Source organism: Eucyclogobius newberryi, unplaced genomic scaffold (genome assembly GCF_026437365.1).
Source record: "Eucyclogobius newberryi isolate DKJ021-1_F unplaced genomic scaffold, fEucNew1.0.hap1 SCAF_1, whole genome shotgun sequence".
Taxonomy (NCBI): Eukaryota; Metazoa; Chordata; class Actinopteri; order Gobiiformes; family Gobiidae; genus Eucyclogobius; species Eucyclogobius newberryi.
Window position 1 is genome coordinate 15,987,730 of NW_027315723.1, and position 19,502 is coordinate 16,007,231.

Here is a 19,502-nt window from a genome sequence, read left to right on the forward strand (position 1 = left end):
GAAAACGGAGGTGAGTCGTGCTGTTCTGACATCTTTTCATTTGGTACAACTTCCTTTTTTACATTTTGAGAGTGCTCTATTTCCTCTTTTGACTGCTGCTCTGTGGGTTAGAACTGCAGAAACATTTAGCGTCAACAAGTACATTTACCACGTTTATAACTTATTGTTATAAGTTTAATATACTCAATAAGTAGATTTTTGAAAAGGAATAATTCAATAATTTTGTAATTTTTGCAATCCTGATTGTGCAAGACTGGTGAGTACATGTATTTAAGTTTGCAATTATTCACAATATTTAATGTTGTTAATTTTGAATAAACACGGACTAACTTGAAAATAGTCAAATATAATCAGCAATACATTTGTAATAGATGGCATTTTAAACAAACCAGGATAAACGCACTCATGTAAATCTAGTTATAGAATTACAGCTTTTGTAAATCTGGACCAAGTTGACAAGTTGAAAACCAGATCAAACTTCCAAACGTCCCCGGAATCAAGTCCGAAAATATATTAAAATGAAACCAAATCAGGACTTAACATTAATGCACTTATCTTGCCTAAAATATAGTGTAAAGTACAGTGTATAGTTCCCCCATTGTGGGACGGATAAAGACAAGATAAGATATTATTTTGTCTTAAAGTGATGCATTAGGATTTAACAGTTGAAACCCAGGGCTTACTCACGTTTTTTTTTTTTTAAATGCTCAATGTATCTTTTCCACATTTTAAGAGTAAATAAGTATGATGTAATCATGTTATCTCTCCAAATGTCCTATTATTTTACAACTATTTTCTGTCTTATCATTAGGATAACTGCTTCCCTAACACCCTTTATGACAGCTTCAAATTTGAGAATCTATTTATTTAAAGTTAGTGAAATATTTTAAAATGTCTGGGGCAACTTTATTGAACTCATAAAAGATAAAGACACAAAAACAAGAAAACTATTAAGTCACTAAAAATAATATTGAAGCGTTGCTGATGTGCAATATTTAAATCAATGTATTTGATCTACTTTTGATCTTTATTATCATATAATTCTTCATGTCATTATCATTATTATTATTATTATTATTGCTGTATTTTCATTCATTTTACTTAGTACTTTACTTTCTTAGTAAGAGTGTTAGTTTGCGGGGGTGGGTTGGGAGAAAAACAAACAAACTATTGCTTCTGGATTTCAGTATTTCTTGTTAATCTTTGCAGAAATATTTGAAGATGTCTGGAGACAGCGCTACATTTACATGGAGAGGCATGTCCCCCACCTCCAGCCAATCAGAGAGCTCTGTCCTGTCTCCCACAACGAATGTCTCTAGCCACTCAGAGTCTCCCACCGCGACCATAGCCGTGGCAAAGATCATCAAAGTCTGCTTCCTTAGCAATAGCCCAAATCTCGGGAAAAACTTCAAGCTGGTGCGGTGTGAAGAGGGATGGACCGTCAAGGTATACAACTACTACTTCTCCTACAACTACTACTTCTCCTACAACTACTACTAAAAACTAATGTATAAATACTGAGCAAATGAAAGTAATTTGACTGGTTATAACTCTTTCTTATCAAAAAGTTGTAAAATACACAGCTCCAGGTTTGGGCCCAGTTTATGTAGACTTGATTCACTTCTGGGCAATGGTATTTATGTATTTATTTATTTATTTGTCTATGGGAGTTTTTATTTATTTATAGGAGATCTTCTACTGAAAGTGTTTTTCAGACTTCCTATAAGTGATCTGTTCTTCTGTATCTACCTCTGTATCTACCTGCGTTGCACCAATGAAATTTCCCCATGTGGGACAATAAAGGAATATCTTATCTTATCTTACTTTAGGTCTTGGCTCAGTAATGGGGTTAGTTCTAGTTTAGTGCCAGTGTGAAAGTGTGTGTATGAAAGTGTGAAAGTGTGAATTTTAAGTGCAGATAGTTGGAAAGTATGCACAAACAAAAGAGCTGATAGAAGTAAAGGCCATTTATAAAGAAAAATATGTATTATTTTAAAGGAAACATAAAGCATTACAGTTGATTTTTTAAATGCAATATCAATAACAGTTTAGCGATATACTACTACTACATAATACTGTACAGATTATGTTTGATCAGTATTGCTTCTTCTATTTAGGGAAGGCTCACACTAACTGATGCATCAAAAACATGGATACACAGTTGAACTTTATCCCCCCTCAGTGAATACATGTCAGGGTGATCGGTTACGTGTATTAGCCATAAGATTACCCCAAGCGCTAGTTCTTGGTCCACTCCTCTTCATCCTGTACATCCTCCCTCTTTGGTCACATAATCTGCCGCCACGGTCTTCAGCGCCACCAAGGACCTTCAACTTGACCCACCAAATCCACAAATGAACCCTCACCACCTGAATTTGTTAAATAAAATTATAGCTACTGTCCAAATGTATTCAGCTCATCTACAATAAAACTGAAGTAATCATCATTGGTCCAAAAATACTCACCAAACCTGCAATCACCTCTCCATCGACAGTCTCATTTTTCTCCTCCCCTCACCTCTGCAACCTCGGCTTCATCTTCGACCTGACCCTCTCCTACGAATACCTCGACTCCCGCCAGCTCTACAGTTAACCCTCCAAACCCCTTGGACTCCCGTAAATCCAGAACTCTGCTGTCCACCTCCTCAATCGCACGTCCAGTTCCTCCCATGAACCCCTGTTCTCAGAGACCTCCACCGGCTCCACATCCCCCTGCAGCTCCTCACCATCGTCATACAAATCCCTCCATAACCTGAGACCTCCCAGAGCTCCTCCACCACCACACCCCCACTTGGTCACTCTGATCACCTGATGCCAACCTCCCATGATCATCAGGACTAAATCCAAGACCTGGGAGGACAGGGCCTTCTCTGCTATAGCCCCAAACCTCTGGAACTCCCTGCCGAAACACATCCTCATCCACACTCTTCAAAGATACCTTGAAAAATCTAAAATTCTTCTTGTTTAGGGCTATTTATGTTCCTGTCAGCTCCTGAATACTTCCTGTTTCATTGTAGTCGGTTCTGAAGGTGGTTCTGTCCAGCGGCTGTGTGGGTCCTCAGATACAAAATGGCGGATGTTTCAGTCTTCTCTTGAAACATCTAAAATCATCCGAGCTCCACTGGCTCCATCCCGACATGACTATTTCAGAGCTGACGCAGCGGTACGAGCAGCACCACCTGGAGGCCGAGTGGAGGTACTTTAGTTCAAATTTAAGTGGGAATATATAATTATCAAACAATGTGAAGTCTGCTTTTATTTATTTTGCTCTGTTCATTCTGCAGGTACGACTTGAGAATCAGATACATCCCAAAAGATTTCATGGAGAAATTTAAAGATGACCAAACCACCATGCTCTACCTTTACCAACAGGTCAAACTAAAATTACTGTTAGTGATTGTTGGATTTAGTTTGCTTTCTGAAATAATGCGTTTGAATTGTAAGCAATTTGAACTGAAAGAACTTTGGTTAACTCCATTCAAATATTATCTTCAATTTAGAAAATCTATTTGTATTTGTTTTACTGAGACACATCCAGTCTTTTGTCCTGTTTATCTTTATTTAGAAGTATGATTTAATCTCATTGTAGACCTTGTTTTGCCCTAATTTAGCACTGACCTGGTTTAGATCTGGTGGTTTAGATCTCAGAAAGCCAGATATTATATACATTATATGTGGTACTTGCAGTGAAAAGAAAAAGAAAGAACCACTATTCTAAACTATATATAAACATGGGACAAAGGACTGCCACAAACTGACAATCGTCATGGTGATTTTTTGATTACTCAATTGGTCAGATCATGAAATGCCTAGGACATGACATAACTCTGTATTAGTCTGCTTGACGACATCTTAGTATATTTACAGACAAATATATTTTTCATTTGCGCTTAGTCTGAGTCTCAGCACATCTTTTTTAGTCCGTGCAGTTTTCAACTACTAAATTAGTTTACCAATATTTCAATAATTGATTTGTTCCTCCAATTTGTTATTTCAGCCCTAAATCATAACCACATATTCTTACTATTTATAATTTTCCCTCACTTGGCCTAAATATGATTTTAACAGAAATTAACATATATATATACTTTTGGGTTGAGGACGTTTTTTTCTTTGTCAGTGTAATATGAATATTTCCTTATTTAATGAGTCAGTGTTGTGTTTTGTGTAGGTGAGGAGTGACTACATGGTAAACTACGCCTCCAAAGTCAGTGATGGCATGGCTCTGCAACTGGGCTGTCTAGAGATAAGGTATATGCAACATTTAATCACACAATTACCTTTCACGTACAAAATATTGTCCTGGTTCTTTACAATCTATAAAATGTAAATGTATTTATTTATTTCAGGAACAGTGCATATTAATAAGCAAAAAACAATAATGAAAGACATTTTACACAGAATTAAGAACACATATATACTATTTACATTATATGGCACGACACATGAATCACCCCGTTACAAACCAACAGACACACAAACACACACACACATGCACACACACATGCACACACACACACACACACACAGATACACACACACACATACACACACATACACATACACACACAAGTACAGGGCAGGTGGCGAGGTGAGCACTTTTTTGCAATTCTGAAATGATCTGTATGTTATATTTTTTACAGGAGATTTTACAAAGACATGAATCCTAACGGCCTTGAGAAAAAATCCAACTTTGAACTGTTGGAGTAAGTATTTAATCTATCTCTGGCAGTGTTTCATGGTTCGGTTCTCTCATGGCTGTGATCTGTTCTTTGTGGTCGGGTTCTTACAGTTTGTTCACAGCTGTAGCTCTTTGTAAGCATCTGACACCATTTTAAACAGATTTAAACAGAATAAACATGAAACAACACATTGTTTTCTTAAGTGTTTTAGTGTTTTCTTAATGTTCAAACTTCTTTTTTCCTTCTGTTTTTAGCTTTCATGCTCTAACATTTCATCTAAACTCCTCTGCGTTTGTAAAGGACCTTCACCAAAGTTGTTATCATTACAGCTCTTTTTAATTAATTCAATTACTGATATTAAATCAATCGCTGTAATAGAACATCTATAGTAACTGTTCTAAATAGCACCATATGAACTGATTCTTTTGTGTTTTTAGTTCTGCAAATGATCATCATCAATTATATACAAACCTTTTTTTACATTTCCTTTTTAGGAAAGATGTGGGCCTGGACCTTTTCTTCCCCACTGAACTCATCAACAGCATGAAGGTGCAAAGTGCAGCTGGTTTAGTCCTGGTGGAGCCTCTGTAGACTGATTATTGTGTTCCTCAGCCCAAGCAGCTGCGCAGACTGGTCCTTCAGACGTTCCAGGGTTATTCCACACTGAGAGAGGAGCAGTGCATAGCCAAGTTCTTCTCCACTCTGTTCCAATGTTACAACTTCACTCTGGAGAGATTTGCCTGCCAACTCGTGGTCAGTCATCCTTTATTTCCTTTATTCATTATTATCACCATTTTGAAATAATTCTTCTCTACTACCGTTTTTGTTTTCTACCACTGCTGCAACTGTTACTGAAGAACGTATTTATACAAAGATCATAAAGAAACCAATATATTAAAATGTATTCAAATATATAATAAATGTAGGTTAGATTCAATATTATATATTATATTGTTGCACTGGAGTATGAAATGCGGTTGCAAGTGTGAAAATAACAAATAATATCACATATAAGTCGCTCCGGAGTATAAGTATAAGTATATAAGTGTAAATATCGTCACGTTATCCCGTCGCAATACTGACCTAACCTAATACTGATGTGCAATTCTGTCGTATGTGCAATTGCTGTTGGAATTCATGTGCAATTCATGTGCAATTACTGTAAAATTCATGTGCAATCTATGTGCTGTCGTGACACATATTCATGTGCAATTACTGATCACATGCAATGGTATTTATTTTTTTATTTATTTGTCTATGGGAGTTTTTATTTATTTATAGGAGATCTTCTACTGAAAGTGTTTTTCAGACTTCCTATAAGTGATCTGTTCTTCTGTATCTACCTCTGTATCTACCTGCGTTGCACCAATGAAATTTCCCCATGTGGGACAATAAAGGAATATCTTATCTTATCTTATATAAGTATAAGTCGCACCCCGGCCAAAACTATAAAAAAGGGTGCGAAGGTCCGGAAAATATGGTATGTATTATTTTTTTATTTCAGTGGCAGAAGCACTTCACGACAGAGTATTAGCTTTGTTATAGGGAGGGAATTGCACAATAATTAAGAGTGTTTTGGTCATTCTACTTTCACAGTAATAAAAGATACCTCTATGTGTCTATGTGTCTTACAGTGTTGTAACAGAGGAATAACAAAAATAGTTATTGTATAAATAAGGATTAAAATAATAGGCCTGTTATTAACAAGAAAAAGTATGTCAAGAGAAAATATTTAGATATTCTTAAAATAGCTATAAAAAAAAAATATAATACTATTATGTACAAATATGATTCAGCCTATAACCCTGAATGAAGACTGTAAGTGACCAATAAGAAAGAAGGGGAGTTTTTGTTTATAAGAGATCTTCTACTGAGAATGTTTTTCAAACTTCCACTTCCTAAGTGATCTGTTCTTTTCTTCTGTATCTACCTCTGTATCTTCCTGCGTTGCATCAATGAAATTTCCCCATGTGGGACAATAAAGGAATATCTTATCTTATCTTAAATGCTCCTACAGTGCTTCTGTCATACCACTGCTTTTCCAATGTACTCTTGTATATTTCAGTGAGTCTATCGTCACTTTTATTTGATCATCTGATTCTGTAGCATGGCTGGAATCTCACCATTGACCTGGTGATTTGCTCGGACGGCATAAGTCAGCAAACGGAGAACTCCAAGGTACAGTTTTGATTGTTGCTTATAGACAGGGTTTGTTTAATTCGATCAGATATATTGCTGATTTCTCTCTTTATTTGCAGCCAGTCTGTTTAACCACCTTCAGTGATATCCGCAGTATTTCCTTTACCCCTGAAAACGATGGACGATCTTTACTCTCCATCCACATCGAAGGAGCTACACAGGTGAGAGATGGTTTGGATGAACAGACTTCAGCTGATACGTCCAAAATAGCAGACAATACCAGAGCTGAACAAAGATTTAGCCTGGTCTGGACGAGGACTAATCCAAGGATTCATTTATATCCAGGTCTACATCAGGACTACCATCTTAAAAGTGTTCTTTAAAAAGTCAAGTAATGTAAATCTTGCAATAAGAAATGACGATTCAAAACAATATATTATTATTATTATTATTATTATTATTATTATTATTAATAATAATAATAATAATAATAATGAGGCTGCAACAAACTGTGTTATAAAAGGTGTTTTTGTATGTGTTTTAGGGTTTGTCCTGTCCAGATAATGATTACGATGATCAAAATATGACTTATTTATTAGCTGTAGCAGCAGTAATAAGAGCAGTATTTGTTCATATCTTATGCTTGTCTCTTCCAGCCTCTGACAGTGAGGACTTCTTCTATGTCCGTAGCAGAAAACATGGCCGATCTCATCGATGGACACTGTCGACTTCAGGGAGCAGAGAAATCACTCATCGCTCGACCAAGAAGTACAGAACAATTTATATAAACACAAATACAGTTTACTCCCAAAACAAACTAACCCAGGGGTAGGATCATTATTTAGGACTGAAAATGAAAGACTGACAAATTATCTTTGCACCTATTACTATTACTTAAAGGCGCATTATGTAACTTTCCTGGTGGAAGGAGTACCGCTTGCTTGCGTCCATGGCGATGTCATACCTTCACCTACCTTGAATGGGCCACATTACTGCATTACATTTATCTACCTGAATTAGATAAGTTCATTGCCCTATTGTGGAATTTTCAAGGCAAAGCAATAACATATTTAATAGGACAATAAGCTGACGGACCTTCCACCAGAAAATGTACATAGTGCACTTATGAGTAACCTTTAGCTAGTGATATATATATATATGAAAACATATTAAAGGTGTCAGTTATCATATTGTATATCTAAAACCTTGAAAAATTCTTTGTCTTTTTTTAGCCAGGGAAATGAAGTTAAAATTACCTGAAATCCCCAAACTGTGCGTATTGTTTTCCATAATATATTAAATATTATTTTTCCTCACTGTTAACTAATAATCTAAACTAACCATGTTTTGCTCTACAGTCCTGCCTCGTTTGTGCTCAACCACAGCTATGGCAAGTCATATTATGACCTACGGTAAATAGCCTATTATGCCCTCAAATGTTTTACCATCTTTTATTTTCAAAATTCTCTAGGTTCAGACATTTATGCTGAGATCCCAGATGGTCATTTGGACTCTGATACACAAGGTAAATGTAATATAATTGTGCAATATTTAATTTATTTATACTTTACTTATGTGAGAAGAATGGTGCATATTTTCTAACATCTGTAAATTGTAAATATTATAGTGTAATTAATAATGTAAACATGCCAGATTACAGTAAAGATACTCAATCAATCTTTATTTATATGGGCCTTTACAACACTCAAGGTGACCAAAGTACTTCACAATAAGAATCAAGGCAATACAAAAGATTAAAACTATGTAAAAACAAACTCGAGGCTTGTTCCAGAGTCTGGGACAGCGACAGAGACGGCTCAATCCGCCCAGTGTTTGAGACGGGCTCTGGGGACGTCCAGCAGAAACTGATTTGTCGACCTTGAAGCCCTGCTTGGGTTTCGGGCAGACAGAGGCTCAGCCAGAAAAGGAGGTGCCAGGCATTTAGAGCTTTAAAAACAAAAAGTAACATTTTTAATCAATTCTAAAAGAAAGCCAATGCAGTGCAAAAAGAACTGAGGTGACGTGCTGATGTGTGGGTGTGAAAACGAGCCACATCGCGGTTCTGGCGGCTGAGGGCTGAGGGCAGACTGAGGGCTGACTGAGGGCTGAGGGCAGACTGAGGGCTGACTGAGAGCAGACTGAGGGCAGACTGAGGGCAGACTGAGGGCTGACTGAGAGCAGACTGAGGGCAGACTGAGGGCAGACTGAGGGCTGACTGAGGGCTGAGGGCTGACTGAGGGCAGACTGAGGGCAGACTGAGGGCAGACTGAGGGCAGACTGAGGGCTGACTGAGGGCTGAGGGCTGACTGAGGGCAGACTGAGGGCAGACTGAGAGCAGACTGAGAGCAGACTGAGGGCAGACTGAGGGCAGACTGAGGGCTGACTGAGAGCAGACTGAGGGCAGACTGAGGGCAGACTGAGGGCTGACTGAGGGCTGAGGGCTGACTGAGGGCAGACTGAGGGCAGACTGAGGGCAGACTGAGGGCAGACTGAGGGCAGACTGAGGGCAGACTGAGGGCTGACTGAGGGCTGAGGGCTGACTGAGGGCAGACTGAGGGCAGACTGAGAGCAGACTGAGGGCAGACTGAGGGCAGACTGAGGGCTGACTGAGGGCTGACTGAGGGCAGACTGAGGGCAGACTGAGAGCAGACTGAGAGCAGACTGAGGGCAGACTGAGGGCAGACTGAGGGCTGACTGAGAGCAGACTGAGGGCAGACTGAGGGCAGACTGAGGGCAGACTGAGGGCTGACTGAGGGCTGAGGGCTGACTGAGGGCAGACTGAGGGCAGACTGAGAGAAGACTGAGGGCAGACTGAGGGCTGACTGAGGGCTGAGGGCTGACTGAGGGCAGACTGAGGGCAGACTGAGAGAAGACTGAGGGCAGACTGAGGGCTGACTGAGGGCTGAGGGCTGACTGAGAGCAGACTGAGGGCAGACTGAGAGAAGACTGAGGGCAGACTGAGGGCTGACTGAGGGCTGAGGGCTGACTGAGAGCAGACTGAGGGCAGACTGAGAGAAGACTGAGGGCAGACTGAGGGCAGACTGAGGGCAGACTGAGGGCTGACTGAGGGCTGAGGGCTGACTGAGGGCAGACTGAGGGCAGACTGAGAGCAGACTGAGAGCAGACTGAGGGCAGACTGAGGGCAGACTGAGGGCTGACTGAGGGCTGAGGGCTGACTGAGGGCAGACTGAGGGCAGACTGAGAGAAGACTGAGGGCAGACTGAGGGCTGACTGAGGGCTGAGGGCTGACTGAGGGCAGACTGAGGGCAGACTGAGAGAAGACTGAGGGCAGACTGAGGGCTGACTGAGGGCTGAGGGCTGACTGAGAGCAGACTGAGGGCAGACTGAGAGAAGACTGAGGGCAGACTGAGGGCTGACTGAGGGCTGAGGGCTGACTGAGAGCAGACTGAGGGCAGACTGAGAGAAGACTGAGGGCAGACTGAGGGCTGACTGAGGGCTGAGGGCTGACTGAGAGCAGACTGAGGGCAGACTGAGAGAAGACTGAGGGCAGACTGAGAGAAGACTGAGGGCAGACTGAGGGCAGACTGAGGGCTGACTGAGGGCAGACTGAGGGCAGACTGAGGGCTGAGGGCAGACTGAGAGCTGACTGAGGGCAGACTGAGGGCAGACTGAGGGCAGACTGAGGGCTGACTGAGGGCTGACTGAGGGCAGACTGAGGGCTGAGGGCAGACTGAGAGCTGACTGAGGGCTGACTGAGGGCAGACTGAGGGCTGAGGGCAGACTGAGAGCTGACTGAGGGCAGACTGAGGGCAGACTGAGGACTGAGGGCAGACTGAGGGCAGACTGAGAGACACCGACATAAAGTGCATTGCAATAGTTTATTCTTGAGCTGATGAAAGCATAAATAGTTATTTCAAGGTTGGTGCGATTTAAAAAAGGCTTTACCTTAGATAAAACACATACCGGTAATTGATTCAGTCAGTTTGTTTGTCAAATTCTAAATTGTTGTTGAATAAACAAATAGACAAGATTCTTTACGGTTGATTTTATCATGGATGCCCTAACCACATCTTTATGTCCGCAATACAATCAGTCAGAGATTGAAGAGCACTTCTTTTGTCTGGCTATAATTGATCCCAGTGGAGAGCCCTGGAGCAGTCTACAGAACAGCGAGGCATCAGAGGAGGACAAGGCTCCAAACATGACAGAAAAGCTTCTGTAAGACTCAAACCAAGCGCAGTGCCACTGATACGACAGAGTTGTATGGTGGACTGTATCACAAGCCGCCTAACGGAACTTAGACAATCCACTGACCAATATATTTGTGCACTTTCAGCGGTGCAGAATGCTTTGACAAAACAATGGCAGCCAGTTGTGGTTTCTTGAGAAGGGGTCTCACTACAGCATGTTTAAGAGAGTCAGGGACACATCCTGAGCTGGAAGTGTAAATAAAAACATGATGGCAGGGCCTTTGTGGGGAAAAGGCCAGTTTTTAGCTCTCATTTATGTAACTACTTCTGTGAGTGAGATGGGTTCAAACTGGTTCAAACAGCAGTAACAGGCAAGACTGGACAGGTAACACAGAAGACAATTACAGAAGATTACAAACAAGACAAAACAGAGCAATAAAAGGCGAGTTTTAAATGTTCACATACAATACTTGGTGTTCCTTCATCCACAGTTTAAGGTGTTTGAAAGTAGACAGTGATGGACATTCTTTTAATCAAAGGCTTTTCAAATAACTAGTTATGCAAAGTAGTTTTATAATTTTGCTTGATTTGTTTCAGAGAAAAATGGAACAATTTCCAGAGACAATGTGGTTGTGGGTCAGATTCTTGGTGAAGGGTTCTTTGGAGAAGTCCATGAAGGAGTTTACAAAAGTCCAGTGAGTTCATGATGTTTTTGTTCAAATTCAAATAGAACATTTTGACATTTTGATGTTGTATTCATCCTGTCTTTCCAATCATACTTTTGTACTAATTATTCAGATCACAAACAGCTTTTCTACACATTGTATACCAGTAATAATGGTCAGGACAGTGAACCTTCGGTCAGTTTTTGCTTTATGTGGATCGGAGATATTGACCATAAACAAACATCTGCACTTGAACCTGAAGCCATAGACTCATAAAACAACAGTTAAATTGGACTGGAAAAATAAAATGCAAACCACAAGTGGAACATTTGGTAGCTTCTGTTGCAAATAATCACATTATTATTTTGCAGAATGGAGAGAGGATCCGGGTGGCAGTAAAAACCTGTAAAGATTGTCCTCTGGACATCAAGGAGAAGTTTCTCAGTGAAGCCGGTCAGTTTTTAAATTTTTTTTTAAAATTCTTTATACTCTTTTATTTCAATGGATTACAATAAAACTGGGAAAGATGCTTGGAGACACTTTTGAAATAGTGTGAATGAAATTAAAGATGCAATATATAGTGTTTCTGGTGGTCAGTCCATTATCTGCTTGTCTGGAAATGTAATTTACCAGGAATGTTCCTCAGTATGGTTTTACAGCAAACTTATATCTTTAGATTTAAAGTGTTTTTATTGCAAGAAAATACCTTGAATAAAATGTAATCTGAGCGGGCTTGCCTCGTTGCTGATCTGACCTGTAACCTGGCCTGGGGGCGTGACTTGCTTGTCTTGTCTCCATGGAGATAGATGTGTTTAATGCCATACTGTGTACCGTATTTTCCGGAGTATAAGTCGCACCAGCCAAAAAATGCATAACAGAGAAGAAAAAAACGTATATATAACACTGGAGTATGAAATGCAGTTGCATGTGTGAAAATAACAAATAATATCACATATAAGTCGCTCCGTAGTATAAGTATATAAGTATAAATATAAGTATAAGTTGCACCCCGGCCAAAACTATGAAAAAGGGTGCGACTTATAGTCCGGAAAATGCGGTAAATCTTCCAGGCAAAGCAATAATAACTCTTTGGGGTGGCAGGCACACCTCCAAAGAAGTGCACCTTTAAACATTCATTTTTGGCCAATATTTGTATCTTCTTTTTTCTGTTTCTGTTTCTGGTTTTAGATTTGATGAAGGATTTGGATCATCCTCATATTGTGAGTCTGATCGGAGTGACAGATGTGGACCCAGTTTGGATCGTGATGGAGCTTTTGGAGCACGGAGAGGTCTTCATAAATCTGCAGTAATTTGAATCAGACATATTGAATTGTATTAATCTATCGTTTGTGTTTTTTCACATTTAGTTGGGTCAGTTTCTGGTGGAGCAGCAGCACTTTCTGACCAATGCCACGCTCACGCTGTACTGTCTGCAGATCTGCAAAGCTCTGGCCTATTTAGAGGGAATGAACATGGTGCACAGGTGAGTCTGATACTATGGAAATATCACACTTTCAAAAGTTTATTAGAGTGCGTTTAATGGAACAAAGTCATTTTAACTCCTCAAAAAGACACAATATATGATGAAAAATTTGCTAAAATTTGTGGTAATTATTATTGTTCTTACTCATTATTAGCTCACTCATAGTTGTATTTAAAAAAAAAATATTTATGATTCATTATGATTCATATGGAGAAGTCCATGGGCCCATTTTTAAAAACTATTTTAGTTGCCTGTCCAGCCAAGACCACATGCTTTTAACTTACTTTACTTAGACGTATTTGTCCAGAACCGTAAAACACGATTTACGATTGGCGTGATTTGTGATTGACAGGTGGATTAACCAAAGAAAAAGAAACACATGGTCTGTCTGTGTCAAAACTAACATGTACGCGTAAGAGATAGAAACAAAAATGCATGGAATTTCTGCAAACTGTAAATCTGAGGTCAAAGATATAGTTATAGATTTGTTTCTGAATGATGCAATGTTATTGCTATGTTTTCTGCATTTGAGCGACACTTGCTAAAAATAAGCAGCTGTGATTGGACCGGTCTGACTCCTGACCTTCCTCTTTTCAAAGTAGGAGGGACACAAGAATCAGGCCGCTATTTCAGATCAACAGTGCAGTTTACAATGAACACATTTGGGGATAGACAATATATTTGTGCTAATATTGATATTATATTGGAGACAAATCATCCCTAAACAAAGGATGAAATAACGTCTAACATATCACTGAATATCAGAATAATCATAAGCCTTCTTTGAATAAACTTTGGGGTCCTTGAAGCCTGCTCTTTGCACAACTACCCTTGTGCCCTCGGGCTTCACACTTCACAAACTCTGCTGTGTGTTATTGTCTCAGAGACATTGCAGTGAGGAACATTTTAGTGGCGTCTCCTGAGTGTGTGAAACTGGGAGACTTTGGATTGTCCCGATACATCGACGAGCACGAGTACTACAAGGGTAAGAATATATCTGCAACAATTGTTGATCTGCAACAATTATTAACTTTACATTTTTGTTCTAAACACGTTGTTTTTCGCTGTCCCAGCGTCCGTGAGCAGAATGCCCATTAAGTGGATGGCCCCAGAATCAATCAACTTCAGAAGGTTCACTTCAGCCAGTGATGTGTGGATGTTCGGTGAGCTCAGGGTGACTTTACTGTTGTTTGGTGTTTCATTGTATGGTCACTGAGACCAAATATCAATTTAGGTGTTATGTTTGGTGATACTGCATTAAAGGAAGGGTATGTATCCTGGGCCTGTCTGGTATAAAAAAGGAAAGAGTAGAGGGGGAGGGAACAGGATACATGACTTGAGAACAAACAAAAAAATACTTTATTGCCTTCTACAAATTGTATAATAAACTACCGGTACTTTTTGTAACTAAGAATCAACATTACCATTGTTACCAATAAAATTTGATTTGAACATGTTTACCATGTGTGCCGCAAGGTTGCAAGTTCAAATCTAGCGCTGACGATTTCCTGCATTTCTCTTCTTCTCTCATCCCCATTTCACTCTGAGCTGTAAAATATAAATAAGAACATGATTACCCTACATCTGAGGACACTACTAGGTCATGTTAATGAAATTTGAAATACAAATTACTTCCTCAATAAAATATGTTCTTGTATAGATGTTTTCCCTTAAAGGCGCAATGGACGATTTTTCGGCGATTTGAGAACTCAGGCGGAAGTGCGCATGCGCACTCCCCCGTGTGGACTGATACAACACACACGTGCGTTTGTTTATTAGCGCGACGGATCGCATCACATCTCTCGTCTCCCGTAGATTTCCGTCTTCTTCTGCGTCAGCTCGAACTGTCTTCCTCCGTCTTCATTTTGCCCCGTACACTGAGGGAACTATATTATGATAGATCAATGCGCTTAGACACACGGAAACATGGGGACGAACCCCACGCGGCTGCAGGTGAGCGATAGGTGCGTTTTATGATTGATACGTGGCAGGACTAATTGGCAGTCCACGCCACGAGGAAATAAGACTTAGATTTGGGCCAAAAAAATCGTCCATTCAACCTTTAAGTTTGAAAAAGTGCTTAAAATTGAAACTGATGTTTGATCATGGCTGTTGAGCATTTGTGGTATAAACACAGACCTTCCAGTCATGGTAGATACATAGTTTAAAAACCTAAATGTTTAGAATTTTCAATATTTTGTATATTTTAAAAGTACAATGACTTATTTCAACAAAATGTGTTCACAATTAGTTACAGTTAATGACTCACATACTATCCCCTGTTTCGTATGTAGGAGTGTGTGTGTGGCAGGTCTTCTCTCTGGCCCAGCAGCCGTTCTTTTGGCTGGAGAACGGACAGGTCATAAACCAGCTCGAGTCTGGGGTTCGACTCCCAAAACCTGACATGTGCTCGCAGGATCTGTACTTGCTCCTCACCGACTGCTGGGCCTATGAACCGCATCGGAGACCCACCTTCATGCACCTGGTCTGCTCACTCAGGTAACATGCCTTAGGTTCTCCTGGTTCAGACGTGGTTTAGACTTGATTAAGTCTGTAAAGGAATAATCGAGGATTTTTCGCAGATTTGAGAACTGAAGCGGAAGTGCACATATGCACTCCCCCCGTGCGGACGCAGAGAAAAGCCCCGTTGCTACACGTGCCTTTGTTTATTAGCGCGACGGATCGCATCGCATCTTTCGTCTCTGTAGATTTCTGTCTCTTCTGAGCCAGCTCGAACTGTCTTTCTCTGTCTTAATATTGTCCTGTACACTGAGGGAACTATATTATGATAGATCCATGCGCTTAGACACAGGGAAACGTGCTGTTCTCATGGGGACGAACCAGAACGAGGCTGCAGCTGTGCAGTAGGTGCATCCTATGATTGACATGTGAATGAACTACTCGGCTGTCCACGCCACGAGGAAAGAGACTCAGATTTATTGATGAGTCACATTTTTTTACTTTGATTTAACACTTTAACACATTGATTTAAAATTGCCATCATGACAAAACCTAATAACAAAATATGATTTTTTTAGAATTTGTGATATTCTTGACCATCCCAATGAATACTTGCAACGCAATTGTCTCACAGTGAGCTGCACCGACTGGAGAAGGAGCAGGAAGCTGCAGTGACCAGGAGAAGAGCTCTGTCTGTTTCAGCGTTTGGATCAACTTCAGATCCTCCTCCCAAGGTACACACTTCTCACTCAAATGTACACTAAGTGGTAAGTACAGTAAGGATATTTCAAACTTGTGCTTTAAAATACATTTAAAAGACCCAAAATGTTCTATCAGAAGAAAACACCTGTGCATGGTGAATGTTAGGCCTGGAAAGATTGTTAGGTTCTTGATTTTTGTTCTATACATATTTAGAACAAGTGTAATTTATCTTTTACCACTCTATTTTAAGCCGTCCAGGATCCAGGGCAGTACCCTTCCTTGGGGCATGCACTCACAGGTGAAATATTCTTCAAATATCTCAACAATAACAGTAGTATTTCTGAACTAAAAACGTTGTTTTCCTTCAGGAGTCCAGCTCATCACAGGGCAGCAGTCTTCCCCGAGGAATGTACCTACTACAGGTACTACTACTGCATATACTACAACTTCTAGTACTACTTTAGGGGCTAAATCAGGACTAAAACAAGACTAAGACAGGACTGTACCGGGTCAATTATATTACTTCATCATTTGTCAACTCCCATACAAAATACAAAACTACAGCATAAGTAAAACTTGAATGAATACAAAGTATATGGACAAAACATGCAAAAAAAGATGGGGATTAAAAGCCCAGTGGGAACGGTTGAAACTTTTTGAAAATTACTTTTTTAATCGTTTATTTTTATGAATGAAGGATGATCGCCCGGCATGGGAGAGAGAGAAGGAGCAGGTGGAGGAGGCCATTGTGAGGCAGAGACTGGAGATGGTCAGGGATGGACAGTGGCTGGAGCAGGAAGAGCGTCACCTGGTGAGACACTGCGTTGAGATTTAACATTGTACTGAGCAGTTGGGATTTTGTAGTACATTTTTCTGTTCTCAGGACCCTGTTGTTCATCAAGACTCAAACTCACACATACAGGTATTTTCCATTACATTTTTAAAGTAACATTTTAATGATTACAGTACCTATAACTAATCTATTCTATAATTATGTTTTCTAAATCAAATACATTTCTGATTTATTTGCAGGCTCCAGAAAGTCCATCTGCCAATGGTAACACTTTCTTGTTGATTTGATGTAGAATGCCTCCCTAACTATTTTTGCTTTGTCAGGTCCTCCACCAAAACCTCCCACTTCTTCTGCTCCTCCACAGGTATCAAATATTTTCTCTTTAGTTCCGGATAGTTCTGGTCTTGTGCTATTTGTGGTCTAGATTTAGTCTCAGTTTTAATCCTGTTTTTTAGTTCTGGATTAGTCTGGGTCTTGCTCTGCTGTACTCTCTATTGTTACCTATAGTATATTTATTTTGAATCTCTTTCCTTTTCTTTAGCCATTACCGACTGCTGAGCTGGACCGGAGCAAGGACCAGGTCTATAGCTGCGTTATGAACCTTGTCCGGCAGGTAGTCCAACTGAAGGACCAGATCCACTCAGCTCCGGCCTCAGAGTACCCGAGTGCTGTCAAAGTGAGTGGTAGGATGTAGGAGTAGTGTGTAAGGAGTATTCAACTTTCACTTCAGTTGCTTTACTTTAAAACTAGTACCACTTCCACTATCACTACAACTGTTGTGACTATTACTACTGTTAGTACTACTACAGTTATTGTTATACAGTCATGTTTGAGTTATATTCCTAATGAATAGATAAGTGGTCCCCATTCAATTTCAAATGCACTTACTTTTGAATGGTAGTGTCACTTAACTACTATTGAAGTAAATATGATAAATAATGTGTATTTCAGAACGTGGGTTTAACTCTTCGTTGCCTGATTCAAAGTGTGGACGAGCGCCTGCCCTCGCTGCACGGCTCGCTCACGACTGAGGTGGGAACTCGCACAGGATGAGTCCATTCGAATCATTTTCATTTTCTACTGTTTGTTCCCGTTGGTGGTGACTGGAGCCTATCCAAGTGACTTTGGGCCTTAGGTGGGGTACGCTCTGGACAGGGGCCAGTTCGTTGCAGGGTTAGCAATCGAATCAATCAATCAATCAATCAAAACTATTTTCTTACAGCTCCAATTTAAAAAGTGCAATATGTAACTTTTCCGGTGGACAGTCTGCTACATGCTTGTCTCCACAGATATATAGATATAGATAGAGATGTTATTACATTGCCTGAAATGTTCCATAGTATGGCATTAATTCTATCTTTCTCCATGGAGACAAGCAGGTGCCTATAGGCCAAGTTACAGGCCAGATCTGTGAGGAGGTGGCCATGCTTATTATCATAAGAATGCATGTTTTTGAGCTTCTGAGCAACCAGTAATTTAGCAACTTTTATTTCTAGATTTTCTTCACAAAATGCCTCTTGACTGATGTAAAACTATGATAATTATTTGCCACAGGGGCTTTCACACCAAACAAAGTAGTAATTACTGAAACATGTAAACCTGTTAGACCATATTCCATTGTAAACCAGGGGTGTGGTGTTTTTAGATCGAGGGCACAAAGAAGCTGCTGAACAAAGACCTGGGGGAGCTGATCACCAAAATGCGCCTAGCCCAACAGAACGCTGTCACCAGTCTGAAGGAGGACTGTCTGAAGAACATGTTAGCAGCCGCTCACACCCTCGCCCTGGACTCCAAGAACCTGCTGGACGCTGTGGACCAGGCCCGAGTCCGTGAAGACCTTGCAAGACCCTGACCGAAGCAAGATCTGGACTTGACCTGGACTTGACCAGAACAAAACCAGGTTTAAACAGGACTATCTGAGGAACATGTTAGTCGCTACTCACACTCTCGCCCTGGATTTCAACAACCTGCTGTGGACCAGGCTTGAGTCCATACAGACCCACACCAGAGCAAGAGCAGGACTTAACCAGGACTAAACCAGGACTTAACAGAACTGTCTGAGGAACATGTTAGCCGCCGCACACACTCTTGCCCTGGACTACATCAACCAACTGCCGGTAGATGCTGTAGACCAGGCCCAGAGCCAAAACTAAAATTATTCACACGTTTCAGTAATCCTTCATATTTAGTCCGTCTCTATCTGCAAAGCTCAAATGCTTGGTCCCACTGGATGATGTCATTATGTGTTTTCTTAAAATATCACTCTAGGTCTCACGCTGGCTGTGACGCTGCATGGCTTTGTATTGTTGTAGATATTTTATACTGTTATTAAATACAAATCCTTTGATTCAATGGAAAATGTTGATATTTGAATTGTAATTTTGTTTGGAGAAGCAGACAGAAGTACAGAATAACCAAGTCAATGTTA

The 19,502-nt window shown here is 40.4% G+C and overlaps 1 protein-coding gene across 1 annotated transcript; it reads left to right on the plus strand.

The window, feature by feature from the left end:
- LOC140363333 (protein-tyrosine kinase 2-beta-like) lies at nucleotides 1-19,237 on the plus strand. The gene is made up of 31 exons (XM_072449838.1): nucleotides 1-256; nucleotides 1,210-1,446; nucleotides 3,017-3,195; nucleotides 3,284-3,371; nucleotides 4,171-4,250; nucleotides 4,643-4,705; nucleotides 5,176-5,230; nucleotides 5,294-5,434; nucleotides 6,788-6,859; nucleotides 6,940-7,041; nucleotides 7,477-7,588; nucleotides 8,053-8,092; nucleotides 8,179-8,210; nucleotides 8,292-8,345; nucleotides 11,569-11,666; nucleotides 12,008-12,089; nucleotides 12,825-12,925; nucleotides 13,004-13,119; nucleotides 14,004-14,104; nucleotides 14,193-14,282; nucleotides 15,414-15,618; nucleotides 16,214-16,313; nucleotides 16,532-16,579; nucleotides 16,650-16,703; nucleotides 16,979-17,092; nucleotides 17,165-17,203; nucleotides 17,314-17,338; nucleotides 17,398-17,438; nucleotides 17,616-17,750; nucleotides 18,026-18,106; nucleotides 18,720-19,237. Exons 2-31 carry the CDS (start codon nucleotides 1,222-1,224, stop codon nucleotides 18,924-18,926), a joined length of 2,880 nt encoding a protein of 959 aa, XP_072305939.1. The 5' UTR covers nucleotides 1-256; nucleotides 1,210-1,221; the 3' UTR covers nucleotides 18,927-19,237.
- The last annotated feature ends 265 nt before the right edge of the window (nucleotides 19,238-19,502 follow it).

Bases quoted from the DNA above. Each gene is read 5' to 3' on its own strand.
- LOC140363333 (XM_072449838.1), top strand. From the start codon at position 1,222: ATGTCTGGAGACAGCGCTACATTTACATGGAGAGGCATGTCCCCCACC. The intron at 7,589-8,052 runs GTACAGAACAAT...GTCTTTTTTTAG, and splicing joins ACTCATCGCTCGACCAAGAA to CCAGGGAAATGAAGTTAAAA. The intron at 17,339-17,397 runs GTAACACTTTCT...TTGCTTTGTCAG, and splicing joins AGAAAGTCCATCTGCCAATG to GTCCTCCACCAAAACCTCCC.